At 44.0% G+C, this 18,602-nt stretch overlaps 2 protein-coding genes across 7 annotated transcripts in view; both read left to right on the top strand.

The window, feature by feature from the left end:
- ADAP2 (ArfGAP with dual PH domains 2) overlaps positions 1 to 5,500 on the top strand; it is a 22,179-nt gene extending 16,679 nt beyond the window's left edge. For 4 of the 6 annotated variants that reach the window (XM_075119240.1, XM_048819290.2, XM_048819292.2 and 1 more), the window contains one exon: positions 1,137 to 2,282. The gene's annotated coding sequence lies outside the window, so the exon portion shown is untranslated. Of the gene's footprint in view, positions 1 to 1,136; positions 2,283 to 4,530; positions 4,595 to 5,426 lie in introns of those variants that run through there. The other 2 variants (XM_075119239.1, XM_075119238.1) reach the window with 2 other exon arrangements.
- RNF135 (ring finger protein 135) lies at positions 4,581 to 18,602 on the top strand. Its single transcript, XM_075119706.1, is given in 8 exon segments — positions 4,581 to 4,610; positions 5,210 to 5,294; positions 5,297 to 5,727; positions 10,114 to 10,203; positions 10,808 to 11,038; positions 13,864 to 14,026; positions 15,682 to 15,780; positions 16,570 to 18,602. Coding segments are annotated over 8 exon segments (1,665 nt in total). The 3' UTR covers positions 17,106 to 18,602.

The following is an 18,602-nucleotide window of genomic DNA, read 5'->3' as shown; positions in this document are numbered from 1 at the left end:
CACAGGCATGGCTGAAAATAGCTCACAAAACTGACAGATAGAATCAGCAGGGGAATGAACATGAGGAGGGTCAAAGGCCCGGAGCCAAAGGAGAATGTGGGGGGAAAGCCACATACCCTGAATGTAACTGAATGCAGAATCAAGACAGATCCTAAATTCCAAGTGCTTGCTGTGCAGTCTCAGGGCCCAGTCTTTCTGACTAGCCAAGCTCTGCTCAGTACAGTATCTGGGGTGGGGAGGAAGAAGCAAGGCAAAGGTTTGTGGTTTCCGCTTTGCAGTTCCTGAGCTCTGAGGCTGGCCAGGGATTGTTCTACATTACACTTGGCTCCACATGGCCCCAACAGGCCATTTTGGTAGTCAGGAAGAGCTGGAGCACAGAGGCCCTCTAACCATGTCCCCTTTTGCTCGGGGAGAGAGTGAAGGAGTGAAAGGAAGTGAGGGAGCTGACCTGCAGAAGACTTGAAGCTTGGAGCAGGCTTGCTGAAGGGGCCAACCAGAGACACCTGGTGCAGGAAAGGAACCTCAAGCTGCTGCTTCCTTGCAAGAGAGCTGAAGCAGGCCTGGGTGGGGAAGGGAAGAGACTGGACCGACTCGACTGACTTACTCACACTGAGAAGCTGCAAGGGTGTCAGCTGGGGCAGGGCAACTGCAAGCTGATAAGAGAGGCTATGTGAAGGAATCTTTTTTGCTCACCCAGGCTGTGGGACCATGCCCTGGGACAGATTTTTGGGACTCGGTGAGTGACTGGGGAATTTCCCAGTTCCCTTCCCCCAAAAAGGAGCCCAAACAGGCTGTGTGTTGAAAAGACAAACTTTCATTAAAGCTTCTTGGACTCTTATTAAAGGAAACCACCTCCCCCAGATCCTTCTGGGAGGGGAGGGGATGGGGTGGAGAGGAGACAGGTCACCCCTCCCTCATGTTCCTACATCCAACCATGCCTCCTTCACTGGGGGCTTTGAGGGGCAGTGGCATAGAACCAGCTACACTGCCCGGTGGTCCCCCAGGCCAGGGGAATCCTCAACTGGGCTATTAAGCTGGCTTTGTAGCAAAGGGTCTGGCTCTCAGCATGACGCATACCTGGTCATTATTAGTTCTTGGTGCCATTAATTGTCTGTGTCTTGTTCATATTTCGGCAGAGGCCACTCTCGGGCTGCGCTGACCACCAGACCAGATGACTTGGGCACACGGGTTGAGGTGGGAAGATAAACTCAGAGACATTTTACCTGCTGACAACTGTTTTTGCATTTGTCTTCTGTCCCGGAAAGAGGGGAGCGAGGGATTGCATTTCCAAGGCTCATTCCAGTCCAGCCTACAAGGGCCATGGTGTTTGGTGGGATGTGGCCACCTTAGCAGTAGGAAGCAGACCAAGATAACCACACTCAGTTCATGGGACTATCAAACGTTGTTATGTTCAAAGAGCCTTTTGGCTGCTGCTGACATGGACTGCACTGGAGACAGCGACCAGGAGAAGAGAGTGCTGCATCCCAGTGTTAAGGCCTACAGGGGGATTTTCAAAAGGGCTTAGCACTGGCCTAACTCTGTTCCCACTGAAATCAGTGTGTCATGACCCACGGGTCTCAAACACGGGCCCACAAGGTTCATGGAAGCTGCCACGTTCCAGCCCACCACCCAGCAGCCAGCTGGCAGCAAGTTACCTGAGACCCATGAACCTCAGCTCCAGTGTAAGGCTCCGCTCCTGAAGTCCAAATGGCAGAGTCCCAGGGCAACTGATCGTCCCGCTGGCCCTACTGAAGCCAGCAGCAGGAACAGGAAGCTGTCTGAACTGGGGCTGTTCTGGACTGTTCGCCTGTGCTCCCCTGGCTTGATCTTCTGGCATCTGCCTCACGGTTCCTGACGTCCAGTTTGTCTCCTGCCTCTGATCCCCTGATATCCTGACCCAGCCTGACTCTGATTCCTGACTTGTGGTTTGCTTCTGACCTCGTGGTATCCCGACTCCTGTCTCATGCTTGTGGATTTGGCTCTATTAGGTCTGTCTAACCCGGCTGTGACATAGTGGGAGTTTTACCATTGACTCCAGTAGGAGCGGCATTATGCCAATGCTGAGCACCCAGCCTACGAGCAAATCCTAAGAGGGGACGTGCAGCCCTAACTCTTGTTGGCTTCAGCAGGTTCTCGGAACCTCCCAGGATACGTCCCATGGGTTAGAATGAAAGGACTGCCCCCTTTTGTTATAAGTGGGTCCAAGGCCCTGTGTTGGGTTGTACGTTTTGGTGACAAAATCCCCAAATTCTGGAAAAATAAAAGACAGTTTTGACCTCCTCTGACTGCCTATGTAATCACAGTAGTAAGGAATCCCTGCACAGCACCCTTTATCCCAGGATCTCAACTCTGACCCCATATTACAGATGCGGAATCTGACAGACAGGGAGAGTAAGGCCAATTTTGTCAAAAGCAAGGACCGATCTTGGGCATCCAGTCTGAGATACCTTGGGCTTGATATTCAGAAGTACAGGGCCCTCACAATCCACATAAATACAGCTGGGGCTATGGGCCGACACTCTCTTGACAATTAGGCCTAAATTGGGCACACCATATCAGAGACCACTTTTGTCTTGCCTTTAGGCCCACAGTGAATCAGTGCCAGAACTGGGGACAGGACTCAGGGGCCATGACTCCGAGGCCCTGATTCACCATTACCCTGCACCTTGTGTAATTACTTCTGCCACTTCAAAGGGAACGCAGACACCCCAGCATAATGAGGTAGTGTTTTATCCCCACTCTGTGCTGGTGTCAATGAATATTGGGCAACAGTGAATTGGGCCTTTTGTCCTCTGCTCTAATCACAGAGAAACATTCTCTCCTCTCGCTGCTAGGGCTGGGTGAAAGTTCAGAGGGCTGGTCGAGTCAAGCAGCCGGATATCTGGATGTTTTTCTTTGTATCTGGACTGTTTTAGTCTGCAGATCAGGCTGGAAATCTTGCAAGCAAAATGTATGGTGAGGCTGCCTGCACTTACTGATATGTTCCAGCCTGCCTGAAACACCCAGAGTAGCTTGCTTTTCCTGCTAAAACGAGGAAGTGCCTGTAGGCCGGGGTGTGTGTGTGTGTGTGTGTGTGAAATGTTTCAACTGAACTCTTCTGAATCTCTAAGAAAAAGGTCTGGGTTGGATCCTCATTTTATTTATTTGAATGAGTTCATCATCATCTGGCCCTGAGCAATCTGCTTCTCAAGCTCTGCTTGTCCCTGTAGCCCCCAATAACCTTGCCAGTGGAGCTGCCTCTGCCTCTCCAGGAGACCTGATGAATCAGGCTGGTTTCTGTTCACCCTCTTATTCAAAAATCTTTTAACAGGCTAATCCTGCATCCAGTGAAATCAATAGCACAGCTCCCGATTGACTTGAATGGTGTTTCAGGCCCTAGATCAGTTTTGAGCCACATGGTTTTACGTTCCTGGATTTTTGCTCTGAGTTTATCCAAACTAAACACTGTGAAGCCATAAAGCATAAATCATAAAGCAACAATTCATTGATTTAAGGCCAGAAAGAACCACTAGATCATCTAGTCTGACCCCCTGGATAACCCAGGCTCTAGAATTTCACCCAGGAAAGTCTAATGCGCTACCAAATATGCAGACCCACAAGAATTATGATCCACGCTGTGTCTGATGATTGCTGGGGGCCGAAGATCTGCTGTATCACCAGCTGTGATCTGAGTTTTGTCATGAAACCAGGCAATACACCCTCAGGAAATGAATGGATGCATTCTGAGCTTCAATAAACATTTTGTTGGGCCTCAAAAAGTTTTGCATGGCTGGTTTCATTTCTCTGTTCAAAATAAATTTAAGCCTGAACCAAATCCCGAGATCAGAGCTCCCCTGAACTTTGGGGAAGTTTGGGTCACATACTGAACTTAAGCTAAGTCCACACTGCAATTGGAGGCATGATTGCAGCATATGTAGTTATCCCTGTGCTAGCTTTAATCTAGCTAGCACAGCTAAAAATAGCAATGAAGACACAGCAGCATCGGCTTCAGTCTGGGCTAGCAATATGAGTACATACCTAGGTGTCTTGTGCAGATTAAAGCTAGTGTGGGTATGCCACCTGACCTGCAATCACCCCTTCAGTTGCAGTGTAGACATAACCTGTGTGGCTCAGACCCCGCTCTAACTTAAATCATAGTTTGGGTCTTCATTGTGATAGGACATGCTTACTGAGACATGCTTGTTCTATATGATTTCTCTGGGCAAGATTCTGATACTTGTGTTGAGTGGCACCATACTCCACAAATGATCCCATTGGTCAACCTCCTAGAGCTACTTCAGGCCTGTTCAGCACCCCAGAATCCTCCATAGTGCCAAGTGCTAAAGTCATGACTCCAACCCTGGCCCAGTGCAGCCTCTGTGGTCCACTGGGATCACTTGTGGAGTAGGCCCCATCAGTATGAGCAAAGAGATCAGAATCTGGCCCAATTTATTTTTATGTCTAGAGCTTTGTCTCTTGATTCCCATCCATCAGTTTGTTTTATTTTTGTCTCTTGCTTTTTATTTACTTTATCCCGCTTGTCTTTTCCAGTCCATTTTAAATACTGAACTGCTCTTTTCAACCTGTCTTTAACAAGAAGAATGGAGGAATCCCTGTACTGCTGGCTAAAGGTTTGAAGTAGACTGCCACAGAACTTGCAGATGTTCAGCTGCTTTCAGAATCAGGCTGATTGTGTGTGAAATGAAATGGCCACAAGAGAGCAGCAGAGGACAAGGAATGGGAGAACGGCTGGCTCTAGTTATTGACCAAGCTGAAAATGGATATGATACCTTTAAGGAGACATTTTTCTGAGCAGTCCTATTTCGGTTCACTTCCCCTTGAAGAGGCTTCTTGTATAATGAGACTCTTAAGCGGGTGATGATTAATTTCAGCCAGATCTCTTGTTGCTAACACTCAGTCCTGGGCAGCCAGGCTTTGTGTGTTTAGCAGAAGGCAGCTCATTGCATGACACTGAGACAAACACCCAAAACAAACTCGGAAGGAGGGAGGCATCTCATGGAAAAGCGTATTTCCAGCCAAAACCAGATCCCAGATCTGTACTGCCCCAAACTTGGAGAGGTTTGAGATCCTGATCTGCCTTTGTGATTGGAGCCCATCTCTATGGACAACTCCCTGTGAATATTATTATAGATCTAATGATTTAGATTATACAGTGGCAAATATTTGCCAAGATAGAATTCCGACCTGGGGTTGGACTCCTACGTAACAGACGGGTGAAAAGGGAATAGAGGGCTCCTCCCCCTCTGAGCTCACTGGTGGACAATCTTTCATAAGCATAAAAGAAACTGAAAGTTCTGTCTTTTCTCTCTCCTGGGGGCCATGGCGACTGCTGCTAATCCTGTCAAAAATCTCCAGGACGAAGTGACTTGTTCTCTTTGCCTGGACTATTTTAAAGACCCAATAATAATCACAAAATGTTCCCACAGCTTCTGCCGAGCCTGTATCACCCAGCACTGCAAGGACCCAGGAACCGATGTCCGCTGTCCTCATTGTAGGAAGAGCTTTCAGCAGGAAAACTTAATCTCAAACAGGCCGCTGGCCAACATGGTGGAAATAGTCCAGCAGTGTCTGAACAGAACTGCCAAAAAACAGGGAGAGGAAAGTGAGGCAGAGAAACACCAGGAAGTATTGAAACTCTTTGGTGAAGATGATCAAGAAGCCAGTGAAGCCTGGGCTCGGAATTCTCAAGCTGGGCTTCCCCCAGACAGGAGAGCATGGGAGACCAAGGTATTTACTGTGTGCTGCATATTTAAATAAATAATAATAATTAAGTAATCAATAATACCTAACACTTGTAAGAACTATAGGGCCTGATGTGGAGGGAGGGATAGCTCAGTGGTTTGAGCTTTGGCCTGCTAAACCCAGGGTTGTGAACTCAATCCTTGAGGGGGCCATATAGGGATATGGGGCAAAAATTGGGGATTGGTCCTGCTTTGAGCAGGGGGTTGGACTAGATGACCTCTTGAGGTCCCTTCCAACCCTGATAATGGTTCTATGTCAATTGGGAGTTGAGGGTGCTCAGCATACTCAGTAAGTACCTTGCAGGACTGGGCCATAATTCAGGATATACTTCCCCGGGGTTGTGAGAAGAGAGTTTGGCTATGTCTTTGCCAAAAAGTTAACACTGCTCTCACAACATTCATTTTGCATTTTCTGACTACTTTGTGTTCGCTTTCCCACATCACCATGACAGTAACGTTAGTGGGCAGATGTAAGGGAAACAGGAAGCCAGATTACTTTTCCTAAAGCAGCTTTTATTTCTGGTAACGACTAATGGCCTGAGGATCTGATCCAAAGCCCACTGAAGTCAATGGAAAGACAAAGGGGCTGTCCAGGTGTAATTGAGGTGCACTGTACATACCAAGGTACAACCATCTAACTAATACTACTTGACTGATTGGCACCTAGATATCACAGTGATGGGCACACGTTGGGCCCAATTCAACTCTCATTGAAGTCAGTAAGAGTCATTCCGTAACACCTCACTGTAGCAGTTCTCAACCAGGGGTCCATGGCCCCCTCAGGGGGTCTGCCAAGCAGTGCTGCCATTTGATTCACTGGGTCCCAGGGCAGAAAGCCAAAGCCCCGCTGCCCTGAACCCCGCCACACAGGGCTGAAGCTGAAGCCTGAGTAGCTTAGCTTTGCAGGACCCCCTGTGGTGTGGGACCCCAGGGCAATTGCCCTGCTTGCAACCCCCTAATGCTGACTCTGACTTTTATGTACAGAAAAACAGTAGTGGCACTGGTGGGCCATGGAGTTTTTATAGCATATTCGGGGGCCTCAAAGACAAAAGTTGGGAACCCCTCCTGCAGATAATCAAAACCACTCCACGTATTCAATGGGTGGAAGGAGTTAATGTTACCATGAGAACCTTGACATCTGCATTTCCTGCCCTTCTTGTCTTTCAGTTTTCAGCCTTAAAGTTATTTTAATGTCATCTTTTATTCATTTGCACTTTATTTCTTTTAAAAACTAAATAATTACTGATATGTGTCACAGTTGCCCCTAGAGATCTGAGCCAGGATCAGAGACCCTTGCACTAGGCTGTGTATAGACACACACAGTGCCCCTCCCCAAACAGCAAACAGTCCAACTAAAATAGCAAAGACAAGAAAAATACCTTAATCCCTCCAGGACTAATATACTGATTAAAAACTCGCTGTAGTGCAGGTAGCTTTGTCCAGCATGATTAATAATGGGTATATTGTATTTTTGGATCCACTTTTGTTGTAATCCTCTCTGCAGTTGCTCTTTCATTTCTTAATTTAAAAAATTATTATTTACTATTGTGGGACCAAATAACAGCAGGTGAAATTTAGGGGCTCGAGACACTAAGTAACTAATTTATGGCTGCAGTGCCTTCATGGTATGAATTGCACCCACATTAAAATTCTGCAGCTCTGACAGGAGAGGCTCAGTTAGGTTGGGCTGAAAACCAGGCAGTTGGATTGATGTGGAACAGATATTCTGGAGAGGTAGATTTCCTGGGCTTGCCTCTCACAAATACATTAGTGGTGCAGGGTGACTTTCACAAGGCCAAACCTCAGCCACCTGGGAAAGTCTCTCCATGCAGGCCGTGCTATTTTGGGGCACCACTGGCTTCCCTTTTGGGGGGAAGAGGTGTATTTAATCATTGTCCTTCGCCCAGTCTGTGTTTGTTGCCAAATCTAGTAGTGTTGTTGTTTCTCTTTTGCTCCCAAGGCCATGTGGATCGAATGCTAATGTAGCGAGTGATTTTGGACAGGGCGCTTTAGCAAATAATTCAGCCCCTGGGGAGATGTGTGTGTGGTTAAATTAGACTCACCTACCTTTGGTATAATGACAGGTTTCAGAGTCGCAGCCGTGTTAGTCTATATCCCCAAAAAGAACAGGAGGACTTGTGGCACCTTAGAGACTAACAAATTTATTAGAGCATAAGCGTTCGTGGGCTACAGCCCACTTCATCGGATGCAAAGAATGGAACATATAGTAAGAAGATATATATACAAACAGAGACGGTCCCACCTTCTTCTTACTATTCTATGCATCCGATGCAGTGCGCTGTAGCCCACGAAAGCTTATGCTCTAATAAATGTGTTAGTCTCTAAGGTGCCACAAGTCCTCCTGTTCTTCTTTCTACCTTTGGTATGGTGCTTGCAGCCTCTGGGGCAAGGTGTCCTCCAAGCTGGGGCCCCACGGAGTGAGGGAGAGAAGGGGAGGGTGTTTGCAGCCCCTCTGGGCTGGAGTTGGGCGGGAACTTTGCAGCCCCTGAGGGGGATCCCACGCCTGGCGGGGTGGATGGGTCTGCAGCTCCTAATGCAGAGCCCCCTCCCCTGCCTAGGCGGGGCCCAGGGGAAGGAGGGCGGAGCTGGCCCTCCCCAGCCATGGCTGCGCTGCCTGTATGGCTGGGTCCCGGTGACCTCAGGTGCCCCATCTGCCTGGGGCTGCTGCAGAGCCCGGCCACCCTGCCATGCGGCCCCAGCTTCCAGCCAGCAGCACCTGCCCTCTGGCCTGGCTCTGTCTGCGCCCCTGGCTTGTCCTCCTCCAGCTCATTTCCTGTCGCCGTTGTGACGGTGCCGTGGCGCCGGGGAGCTGTCTACTTGAGGGTCCTCATCAGCCAGCTGCTGCTGGCCACTCATTCCACCCTGTCTCCCTGGCTCTCCCAGCCCTCTGCTGTGGATCCTGGGTGGAAGCAGGGATAGTCAGGAGCCCTGTGGCAGTGACTCTCAACCTTTCCAGAGAACTGTCCCCCTTTCAGGAGTCTGATTGGTCTTGTGTACCCCCAAGTTTCACCTCATTTTGAAACGACTAAAAATACAAACGGTCACAGAGCACTAGTACTGACAAATTGCTCCCTTTCTCGTTTTTTACCATATCATTATAAAATAAATCAACTGGAATATAAATATTGTCCTTACATTTCAGTGTATACAGAACAGTATAAACAAGTCATTGTCTGTATGAAATTGTAGTTTGTACTGATTTTGCTAGTGCTTTTTATGTAGCCTGTTGTAAAACTAGGCAAATATTTAAGTGAGGTGATGTACCCCCGGAAGATCTCTGCGTACCCCCAGGGGTACGCATACTCCTGCTTGAGAACCACTGCCCTATGGGACCCCCCACAGGTAGGGGCCTGAGGAGAAAAGGAGCAGCTACCCAGCACCACTCTGAGCTCTGCTGGAGAGGGTTGGTTAGAAAGACTGTACTGCTGGGCCGTCTACTCCCACTGTGTCATGTAGTACCTTGTGTCAAAGGCTGCAGAGAGGTCCCGTCTTATGAGCATGGAGATCTTATCTGACTTCAGTGGCCATATGAGCATGGAGATCTTATCTGACTTCTTATTCACCACAGTTGCAGCTCCATGAAGATAAGAGCAGTAAAAGATACAGTTATTATTAACTATTATGAATATTTATTATTTGGATAGTGGTAGCATCTAGGAAGCCCCCATCAGAGATCAGCTTTAGGCACCCCATTGCTTTAGGCACCCTACACAAAATACAATGAAGAGACAGTCCCTACAGTCTCTGGCCCTGGTCCAACAAGGCAGTTAAACTCATGACAAAATTTTAAGTATGTGAGTAGTTCCATCAACTTCAGTGGGATTAGCGTCATGCTTAAAGTTAGGTTTCAGAGTAACAGCTGTGTTAGTCTGTATTTGCAAAAAGAAAAGGAGTACTTGTGGCACCTTAGAGACTAACCAATTTATTTGAGCATGAGCTTTCATGAGCTACAGCTCACTTCATCGGATGCATACCATGGAAACTGCAGCAGACATTATATACACACAGAGATCATGATGCACTCACAGAGTGAGTCTCTGTGTGTATATAATATCATGATCTCTGTGTGTATATAATGTCTGCTGCAGTTTCCACGGTATGCATCCGATGAAGTGAGCTGTAGCTCACGAAAGCTCATGCTCAAATAAATTGGTTAGTCTCTAAGGTGCCACAAGTACTCCTTTTCTTTATGCTTAAAGTTAATTATATGCTGCTTAAATACTTTGCAGGACCTGGGGCTCAGTAAGGCAGCGTTAACAAGGCACAGGTTTTTTTCCCACCATGGCCTTTAATCCTATCACATTTTCTACTGGGGTTCTATAAATAAACATTCATATGTTTCACTTTAAAGGCAAAATTGGAAATAAGTGAGGTCTCCAAGCAAATTGAAATAGCCCAAGATGCCATCAGCAGCAGCAAGCAGGCCAGCGCTGAAATGAATGTATGTATACACATGATCAACCCCTCTTAATTTATGCGTTTACCCATCACTGAGAGATGCATGACCACCTTTATTTAGGACCACATGGGGCAAGGGGTCTGCCCAGGATCATCCACCTGTGCGTCCACCTTTTACTCCCGCACCCCTGGTGGTGTTCTCTGAGGAGTGTTGGATATGGCATCAGCTGTTATTATAACTATGCTCCGGAGCTGGTCAGAGTGGTTGCTCCAATCTTATGGATGCTATTTGCCTCTTTTGCCTGCCTCCGAGGAGTTGCATGTGATATGTCTGTGCCTCTCACAGCCCTGAGTGCAAGGGACTGAGCTAGAATCTCAGTCTCCGTGTTACGACACTGGCTGAGGACTGCTGTCCTTTCAGTAGCCCAACTCTGTATTCCTAGAGCAACCCAAAACTCCCATTGCAGCCAATGCAGGATTTTGCCAAGTATGTGTATTTATTAAGAGCACTGTCTTCCTCTGAATAAAAATAATCGTGCTGAAATGAAGTGGTCACTTGCCAGAGCGGGTTAGATCAGGCTTTAGATGCTGATGTTCCTCACCTCCTTGTTGCTAACAGAACTCACTCCACATCTGCTACCTTTCAGGAATACATGTCTCATATCAAAGGCTTGATTACTGAAGACTTCTGTGCCATGAAACAGTACCTTGAAACACAAGAGAGAGCCACACTGATGGTCATTGGACAAGAGCAACAAGTGGCTCAACAGAAAATAGAAGAAATGATTGGCCATCTCACTGCGAAATTGAACATGCTCACAGAAATCAAAACCCAGCTGCAGAACAGGCTGCAAAATAACGCGATGGAGCAGATGAGCGTAAGTAGAAATCTGTGGGCCAATGAGCATGTACTGAGCATGTGCAACTTTCACTACCTGCATTAGTGCTCTTCTTCAGACTTCCCAATGCTGCACTCTCACTGGTGTAGAACAACCAGGGTAGTAACAGTGAGAGCAGTAGTGTAGATCGGATGCTGCCATTTAGACCTGCTCTGAGCAGGGTTAGACAACACGGGAGTTACAGCGCCAGCAGCTGGTCTAAGTAGGGCTCCCACCACGGCTGCTACTGGGAGAGCTTACAGGTGAGGAATTTGAAAAAAAAAAAAAAAAAAGTGTTGACCGACCTTCTGGGTGCAGATTCAGAACCAAAGGTTTTTTTTGTAGAGGGAGGCAAGCTTGTTTGTATGGTGGCTTAATGAACAAGTCTTTCATCTCTAGAGACTGGTGTTTTTAAATACAGCTCTCACTCAAATCCAAAGCAAAGATAAGATCCAATTATTCGATTATATTTCCCTTTTACAGACAAAGGGCATGTTTACATATAAAAGTATAAGAGTCTTATAAAATCATTAAATATATATTAAATGTGCTTTTGAAAACTGCCTGCCCAGAGCTCCTAACAGAGCCCATTTTGACACCACTTTGACACCGCTCTTGCAGAGCATTTTTGGGGGATAGCAGGAGGAAGGCACAATGGTGCTGAGTAGCCAGACCTTGGGCCTGGGCATTACCATTAGAACCACTGGGAGAAGGGAACTCAACACTGGATCCTGCACCTGGATCCAGATGTACAAAAAGCCACAATCTGACAATTGAGAAAGAAGGCTGTATTAGTTAAAAAAACAACCTGGTTTAGAGGAGAAATGAAGGTAGCTATTAAAATATATATATATATATATATATATATATAACAAATGGAAGAAAGAGGAATATAAATCAGAAGATAGGAATTGTAGAAAAGTGATAAGGGAAGCAAAGTGATGAAAGAAGAAATATATGACCAGCAGAGTCAAGGACAATAAGAAGGAGTTTTTAAAGTTTATTAGGATAAAAAATAATCCTAATGATGGTATTGGTCCATTACTAGATGGAAATTGTTGAATTATTAATAATAATACATAAAAGGCAGAAATGTTCAATACATATTTCCATTCTGTATTAGGGAAAAAGAAGAGATGATGAAATCATGTCATATGATAAGCCTCTTCCCATTCCACTAGTATCTCAGGAGGATCTTAAACAACAGCTGCTTAAGTTAGATATTTTTAAATCAGCAGGTCTAGATAACTTGCATTGAAAAGCTCTAAAAGAACAGGCTGAGGAGCTCACTGGTCTCTTAACTTTGATTTTCAATAAGTCTTGGAACACTGGGGGGAGTGGGTTCCAAAAAACTGGAAGAAAGCTAATTTGTAAATATTTTAAAGGGGTAAATAGGATGACCCAGGGAATTATAGGCCTGTTGGTGTGATGTTGATCTGGGGCAAGATGGAAAAGGCGGTATGGGATTCAATTAATAAAGAATTAGTGGAGGGTAATTAATTAATGTAAATCAGCACGGGTTTATAGAAGCCAGATCCTGTCAAACTAACGACATCTTTTTTTTATGAGATTACAAATTTGGTTGATAAAAGTAATAGTGCTAATGTAATATACTTAGACTTCTGTAAGGCATTTTACGTGGTCCTGCACAACATTTTGTTTAAAAAAACTAGAATGATATAAAATTAACATGGCACACATTAAATGGATTAAAAACTGGCTAACTGATAGGTCTCAAAATGTAATCACCACTGAAGGGTGATTGTTTCTAGTGGGGTTCTGCGGGGATCAGTTCTTGGCCTTATGCTATTTAACCGGCTAACATAATTCTTGGATGCATAAACAGGGGAATCTCGAGTAGGAGTAGAGAAGTTATATTACCTCTGTATTTGACACTGGTGCAAATGCTGCTGGAATACTGTGTCCAGTTCTGGTGTCCACAATTCAAGAAGGATGTTGAAAAATTGGAGAGGGTTCAGGAAGAGCCACGAGGTTGATTAAAGTATTAAAACACAAACCTTATGATGAAAGGCTCAAGCAGCTCAATCTATTTAGCTTAACAAACAGAAGGTTAAGTAGTGACTTGATTACAGTTTATAAATACCTACGTGGGGTACAGATATTTGATAATCGGCTCTTCAATCTAGCAGAGAAAGGTATAACAAGATCTAATGGCTGGAAGTTGGAGCTAGATAAATTTAGACTGGAAATAAGGATGATTAACCATTGAAACAATACCAAGGGTTGTGATGAATTCTCTGTCATTGGCAATTTTTACATTTTTAAAGTTTGGAATATTTTTCTAAAAGATATGCTCTACTCATTTTTTCAGGGACGTTCTATGGCATGTGTTATACAGGCGGTCTTACTAGATGATCACAGTGATCTCTTCTGGCATTGGACTCTATTAATCTAAGACTGATTAGTTTTCAGAAACTCTAATTTCTCCCCCCAGATTTCTAGAGTCTGAGAAGAAAGTCTAGAGAGAAAGAAATCATATCTGTGGTGGTCGGGTGGCTGTTTATTTAGACAAACTATGATCTGACTACAGAGACAAGTCACTGTATGAGTTCTGTTGGAGAAAATATGTTATTTTCATTTTTGATCAAGAACATCTCTTTCAATATTTTCAGCAGGGTTTCAGGTTCTTCTCCTCTGATCACAATATTATAAAGAAAACTCTCTCTGTAAAGTATAAGATTTCTGGAGAGCTTACTGGTACTTTCCTCTCCTGACTTTATGAAGTCACCAGAAATTCTTGATGGAATTATTGCCATTTGTTTAGCTCAAGCTACCCTTGCATTCATCTTTTCTGTCCTTGTTAGGATACATCATCCAAAAGAGAAATTTACATAGGCTCTCCGATAATATTGAATAAAATTACTCTTGATGCTAAGAAGATTTGTGTTGTCACAAGTGCTGTAGAAGAGCTCAAGAAGCAATTGGAAATGTTAATATTGAAGAAATATCCTGCCCAGCTGCCACAAGGTACATTTACTTTATTTGTGTCTTCTTTTGTTGTGAAACCTCTTGACTTGTTACAGGACTTGATCGTGCAAGGTGCTGCTGAGCAACTCCTGGAGGGTCTGTGCACTGTCACCTCCCTTTGAAGTCAACACCTTGTTCGGCACCTTGTTTGCAGGGTTGTACTTATATTACGTAGAGGGACACTGCTAGGAAGTTTGGGCTCAAAATGTAAGATTTGTTTTTAAAAAGTATTGCTGAGTATAATAGAAATAGAGAGGTGTTTGTAGCATTTTTTAAAACTCTGGGGGTTTTTTTGAGGTGGAGGGAGTGTTCCAAATTCCCTTACAGTTTTGAAGACCAAAATAATAATGTGCTATTCCATAGACCATGGGAACCAGAAAGTGAAACTGACTAGAAGCAATTTGGAAACAGATCAGTTATGTTTCATTCTCTGTTTACTCTTTTAGATATCAATGTTAAACGATTTTCCTAAAAGAAATGCTGACCAGAAGTAGAGTCTTTACTAAGAATGGGCCAAATTCTCAAGTTCTTGCTCACAGAGAGTTGTGCTTTAGCAAGGACTTTGGGATTTGGCTCAATATTTGCTCATGTTCCTAGTACAGTTCTTATGCTTAAGAAGGGGGCCTATCCACGTAGCAGATGATTAGGAGAACTTCAACCTAAGGACCACAGGCCTAGAGTAGAAATGATTACTTATAAAGCACTATGTGCTAGGTGCTGTACAAACAGAAATAAAGACATGGTCCCTGCCCTAAACTTTTCAAATGCAATAAGAAACTGAACGAGAGTCTCATTTCCCCATTAATGAGAAAACTTCAGAATAATGTAACCAAGAGGGAGTTAGCTGTGAGCAGATCCTCCCTAGTGAATGTTTCCAATGAGTAGTCTCTTTTGATTTTTTGTTATTCTCCTTTCAAGTATAGTCTTTGTACTGTGGGGACTGGGGTACCAGTTCTGCAAACACTTATTCACATGCTTAATTTTAAGCATGCATATAGGTGTTTGCAGGATTGGGACCCTATGCAGCAGGCAGCAACAGAAGTACAAAGTATTAACATAAAAGCAAAGTTGTTTCCAAAGCACTTGTGCCAAAAAACCTTTCACCAGAACTGTACAGATTAATGTTGAGAGTGACTCAGATGTACAAAGAAAGTTCCAAGTGGCAGTCTTGCAAATTTGCATTACAGTGTTACTTCAAATCACAGAGACAGTTCCATGAGTGGAAGTATTTAATGTTTTAGAAATACTCATGCAATTACACATACCACAGTGATGAGCACAGTATAGGAACCTGTATAATAGAGAGTTAATTTGTGATTACTTGTACAAATCATGCCTAACTGGTCTGTTACACATCTAATTGGTCATATGTAGGTACAGTGACTGCACCTGCATGCAAAATGTTTTGATAATTATGGATGTAAAATATATATACCAACTGCACAAATATCTTTGCATGAGTAATTGCATACACATTCATCTAGAAATGTAGGTCAGAGAGCCTTTTTAAAAATGCCAGCTATTATATTTTTCCTATTTGATATGTACAGTAACTATTAGCCATTGCAACTGTATTTTGGTTCATGAATCTGTTGTTTGCCTTTTATTCAAAGAAACCCCTAACAGAAAGATTTTTTTCCCTCCACATTTATTAGAACCTGTAGCTTTGCGTCAGGAGAGGAGTGTCTGTTCCACATCTGTGGTGTCTGCATTTGACAATCCAGAACCGGTTATTTCAAGTCAGTTTTCTCAGTGTAAGTATGTAAACCAATGTGACCACTGGATAGCAATATTAAAATGAAGGATTTTAGAATGTTCACCAACAGGGCCAGACCCTCACCTGCTCTGATTTGGTGTAGCTTCATTGACATAAGAGGAGCAATGCCCATTTACACCAGCTAAGGATCTGGCTATTTACTTTTCAATAAATTATTTATTTTAAAAGAAGAAATTTTCACAACATAATAAAAAGTACTGAATCTGTAGCTTAACCACTGTTCAAACATATCAGTCTAAAAACTATACGGTAACTTGTTCAAATGAACTCGTGTTTACTTCGATTCTGATGGGGGTGGTAAGTATTCCATTTATATCGGTAATGGGATCATTGTGTTGTAAGACTGTGATTGGGGACAGAGTCCAAGTTGTAGGTACCCTTAGCGTCTGCTGAAGTCTGTGAGCCAAATCCAGAGTCCTTAGTGAGTTTTTTCTCAGTACTGGCAGTCAGTCAGTGGAGTTTGCTTGAGTAAGGACTGGGCCCTGGATTTGGCCCCTGGAATTCAGTGGGAATTAATGGTTCTCAGCAATTTGCTGGACCAGGCAATTTATGAATTAATTATTAATATTATTATTATTATTTTGTTAAGCTTCAGTGTTTGCTCACTGCTAGAAAGCTGGCATTTGGGTTACCCTAATGGGGTACACATCCAGCAGTATGCAGAGGGCACTTCAACTTTTGGCTGTGTTTCACCTTTGTTGAAAATGTTTCATTGCCCAGTCTCCTTGGTGCCTTCAGGTTAGAAATTTTCTATTATCTATTCTAGGGGCAGTGAACGTGACCTTTGATCCCCAAAGAATCCATCGTAACCTGGAGATCACATCTGAGAATAAGAAAGTGATTGTATCCCGTTTTCCACCTCCTTATGAACCAACTCCCAAGAGATTCTGCGTCAGCCAAGTGATGTGTTCTCAAAGTTTCTCTGAAGGACGCCATTATTGGGAAGTAAGTACCAAGGACAGCGGCGGATGGGCTGTTGGAGTTGCTGATGGAAATATTGGTAGAAAAGATCAGCTGGGGAGAACTGAACTATCCTGGTGTGTGGAATGGACTGGTAAGAATAAACAGTTGTCAGCATGGCACAGGAACCAGGAAACCCAGTTAAGTGAAGACCGACCCCTGAAGGTTGGAGTTTTCCTTGATCTTGCAAACAAGCACCTGTCATTTTATTCTCTCACTCATAAAGAAACCCTCTTGCATACATTTGAAATCAATATCCTACATCCTGTTTACCCTGCTTTCTGGCTGTATGGTTTGGATGAAGAAGGATCCTTAACTATAAATCATATCAACAGGGACTAGTCTGCAGTTCTTATGGAAACTGAAGATTTAAGCTGTGAATTTCAGGGTTGCAAGAGCTTTATGTTTTGGATGTGAGGCTTTTATATCATGATGCAGGGCTACCATCTCTAGCATAGTGGGAAGGTAACAGCTGATATGTTTTCTTCTTCTGCTTTTCTCTATTTTCTCCCTCCTTGTTACAAATCCTGCCTGATCTGCCCTGTCTTTGTTAAAGCAGGGTTTGGGGGTGTTATGTTTAACTCGGTTACACTCCCTGTTTTCCTGCACCTTAACTTAGCTTAACTTTTTGCTCAAGCACAGGCCACAATTGTGTCTTCTCATAAAGCTTTAGGTAGAGTCAAACCTCAGAGCTATTGTATGTAAAACCCTGAATGTAGCTGTTCTTAACAGTTCCCAGTCAGCTTGAAAAAGAGAGTACCTACATTTTCATGGCACACAAACATTTAATACACTCAAAAACATTGTTAATAATATTTGGAATTCTTAGGAATAATTTCTCTGAAGCTATTTAGTAATAAATCTCCTGTGTTTGCCATAGAGACCTCCCTGCTTTGTTGCTGTTACATATATCTAAATGCAAGGCTTTAACATACATTTACACTTCTGTACCTGGGTACACACATTCCTCTGTGATCTTCTTTCAGAGATGATATCTCAAATGCTATAGTGTCTAATGACTGCCACACCCTACTTCTGCATATTTTTGGTCTCTTCTAGCTGAGTTGCCCTGTCCTGCACTTGTGCACAGATGTAGTATTCAAACAAAAGTCTGTCTTCTCCCCATTGCTTTCTCTCCCCTTTCTTTGGGCCCTGCAAAATTCAAATGCTGCAGTACAGAGTACATTGACATGTGCCTAAGTGTTTGTAAGATCAGGGCCCGAAGAGTAAAATTTTGCTCTCTGATCTTCATGGAGGATCTAGGCTCCAATATTTGCGTATTTCCAACAGTGAAGATTTCTGCACGGTTAGGGAAAGCAGAACATTGGCGTTTACGGCCTTGATCTCGTAAACATTTACAAATATGCTTAACTTTAAGCACAAGTCTTCCCTCTGACTGAAGTCATTAGGACAACACTTGTGCTTAAAGGTAAGCACATTCATAAGTTTTTGCAGGAATCTAGGAATGTAGGTCTGTTGTGTGGATCCGAGAGATGATGCACATGGGATGACATGCAGGTTAGTTGGCCTGGGCACATAACCACAGTGATATTTCTTTCCCCAAGTTGACTTGGAAAAGAGAGAAAGAGCAGCAACAAAGTGGGGAGCATACTGAACAGGATCTGGGCATTTCTAATTTCCCAAATGCAGGCTGATTGCGGCAGCTCCAGGACTGTAATTTGTTATTCTTTGTAAAATAACCCTCCCGTATAATCTGAAAATGGGCACTTTACATTGGTTCTGGCTTTTCATACATACCATCTGCATGTCTCATTTGCTGTCTTTTACTTTGTGTCATTGATGTGGATGATATTTTTATTAAAATACATGAAAATCTGA

The sequence above is a fragment of the Caretta caretta genome, chromosome 14 (assembly GCF_965140235.1).
Source record: "Caretta caretta isolate rCarCar2 chromosome 14, rCarCar1.hap1, whole genome shotgun sequence".
Classification (NCBI taxonomy): Eukaryota; Metazoa; Chordata; order Testudines; family Cheloniidae; genus Caretta; species Caretta caretta.
This window is presented reverse-complemented; position numbering and strand designations above follow the sequence as displayed.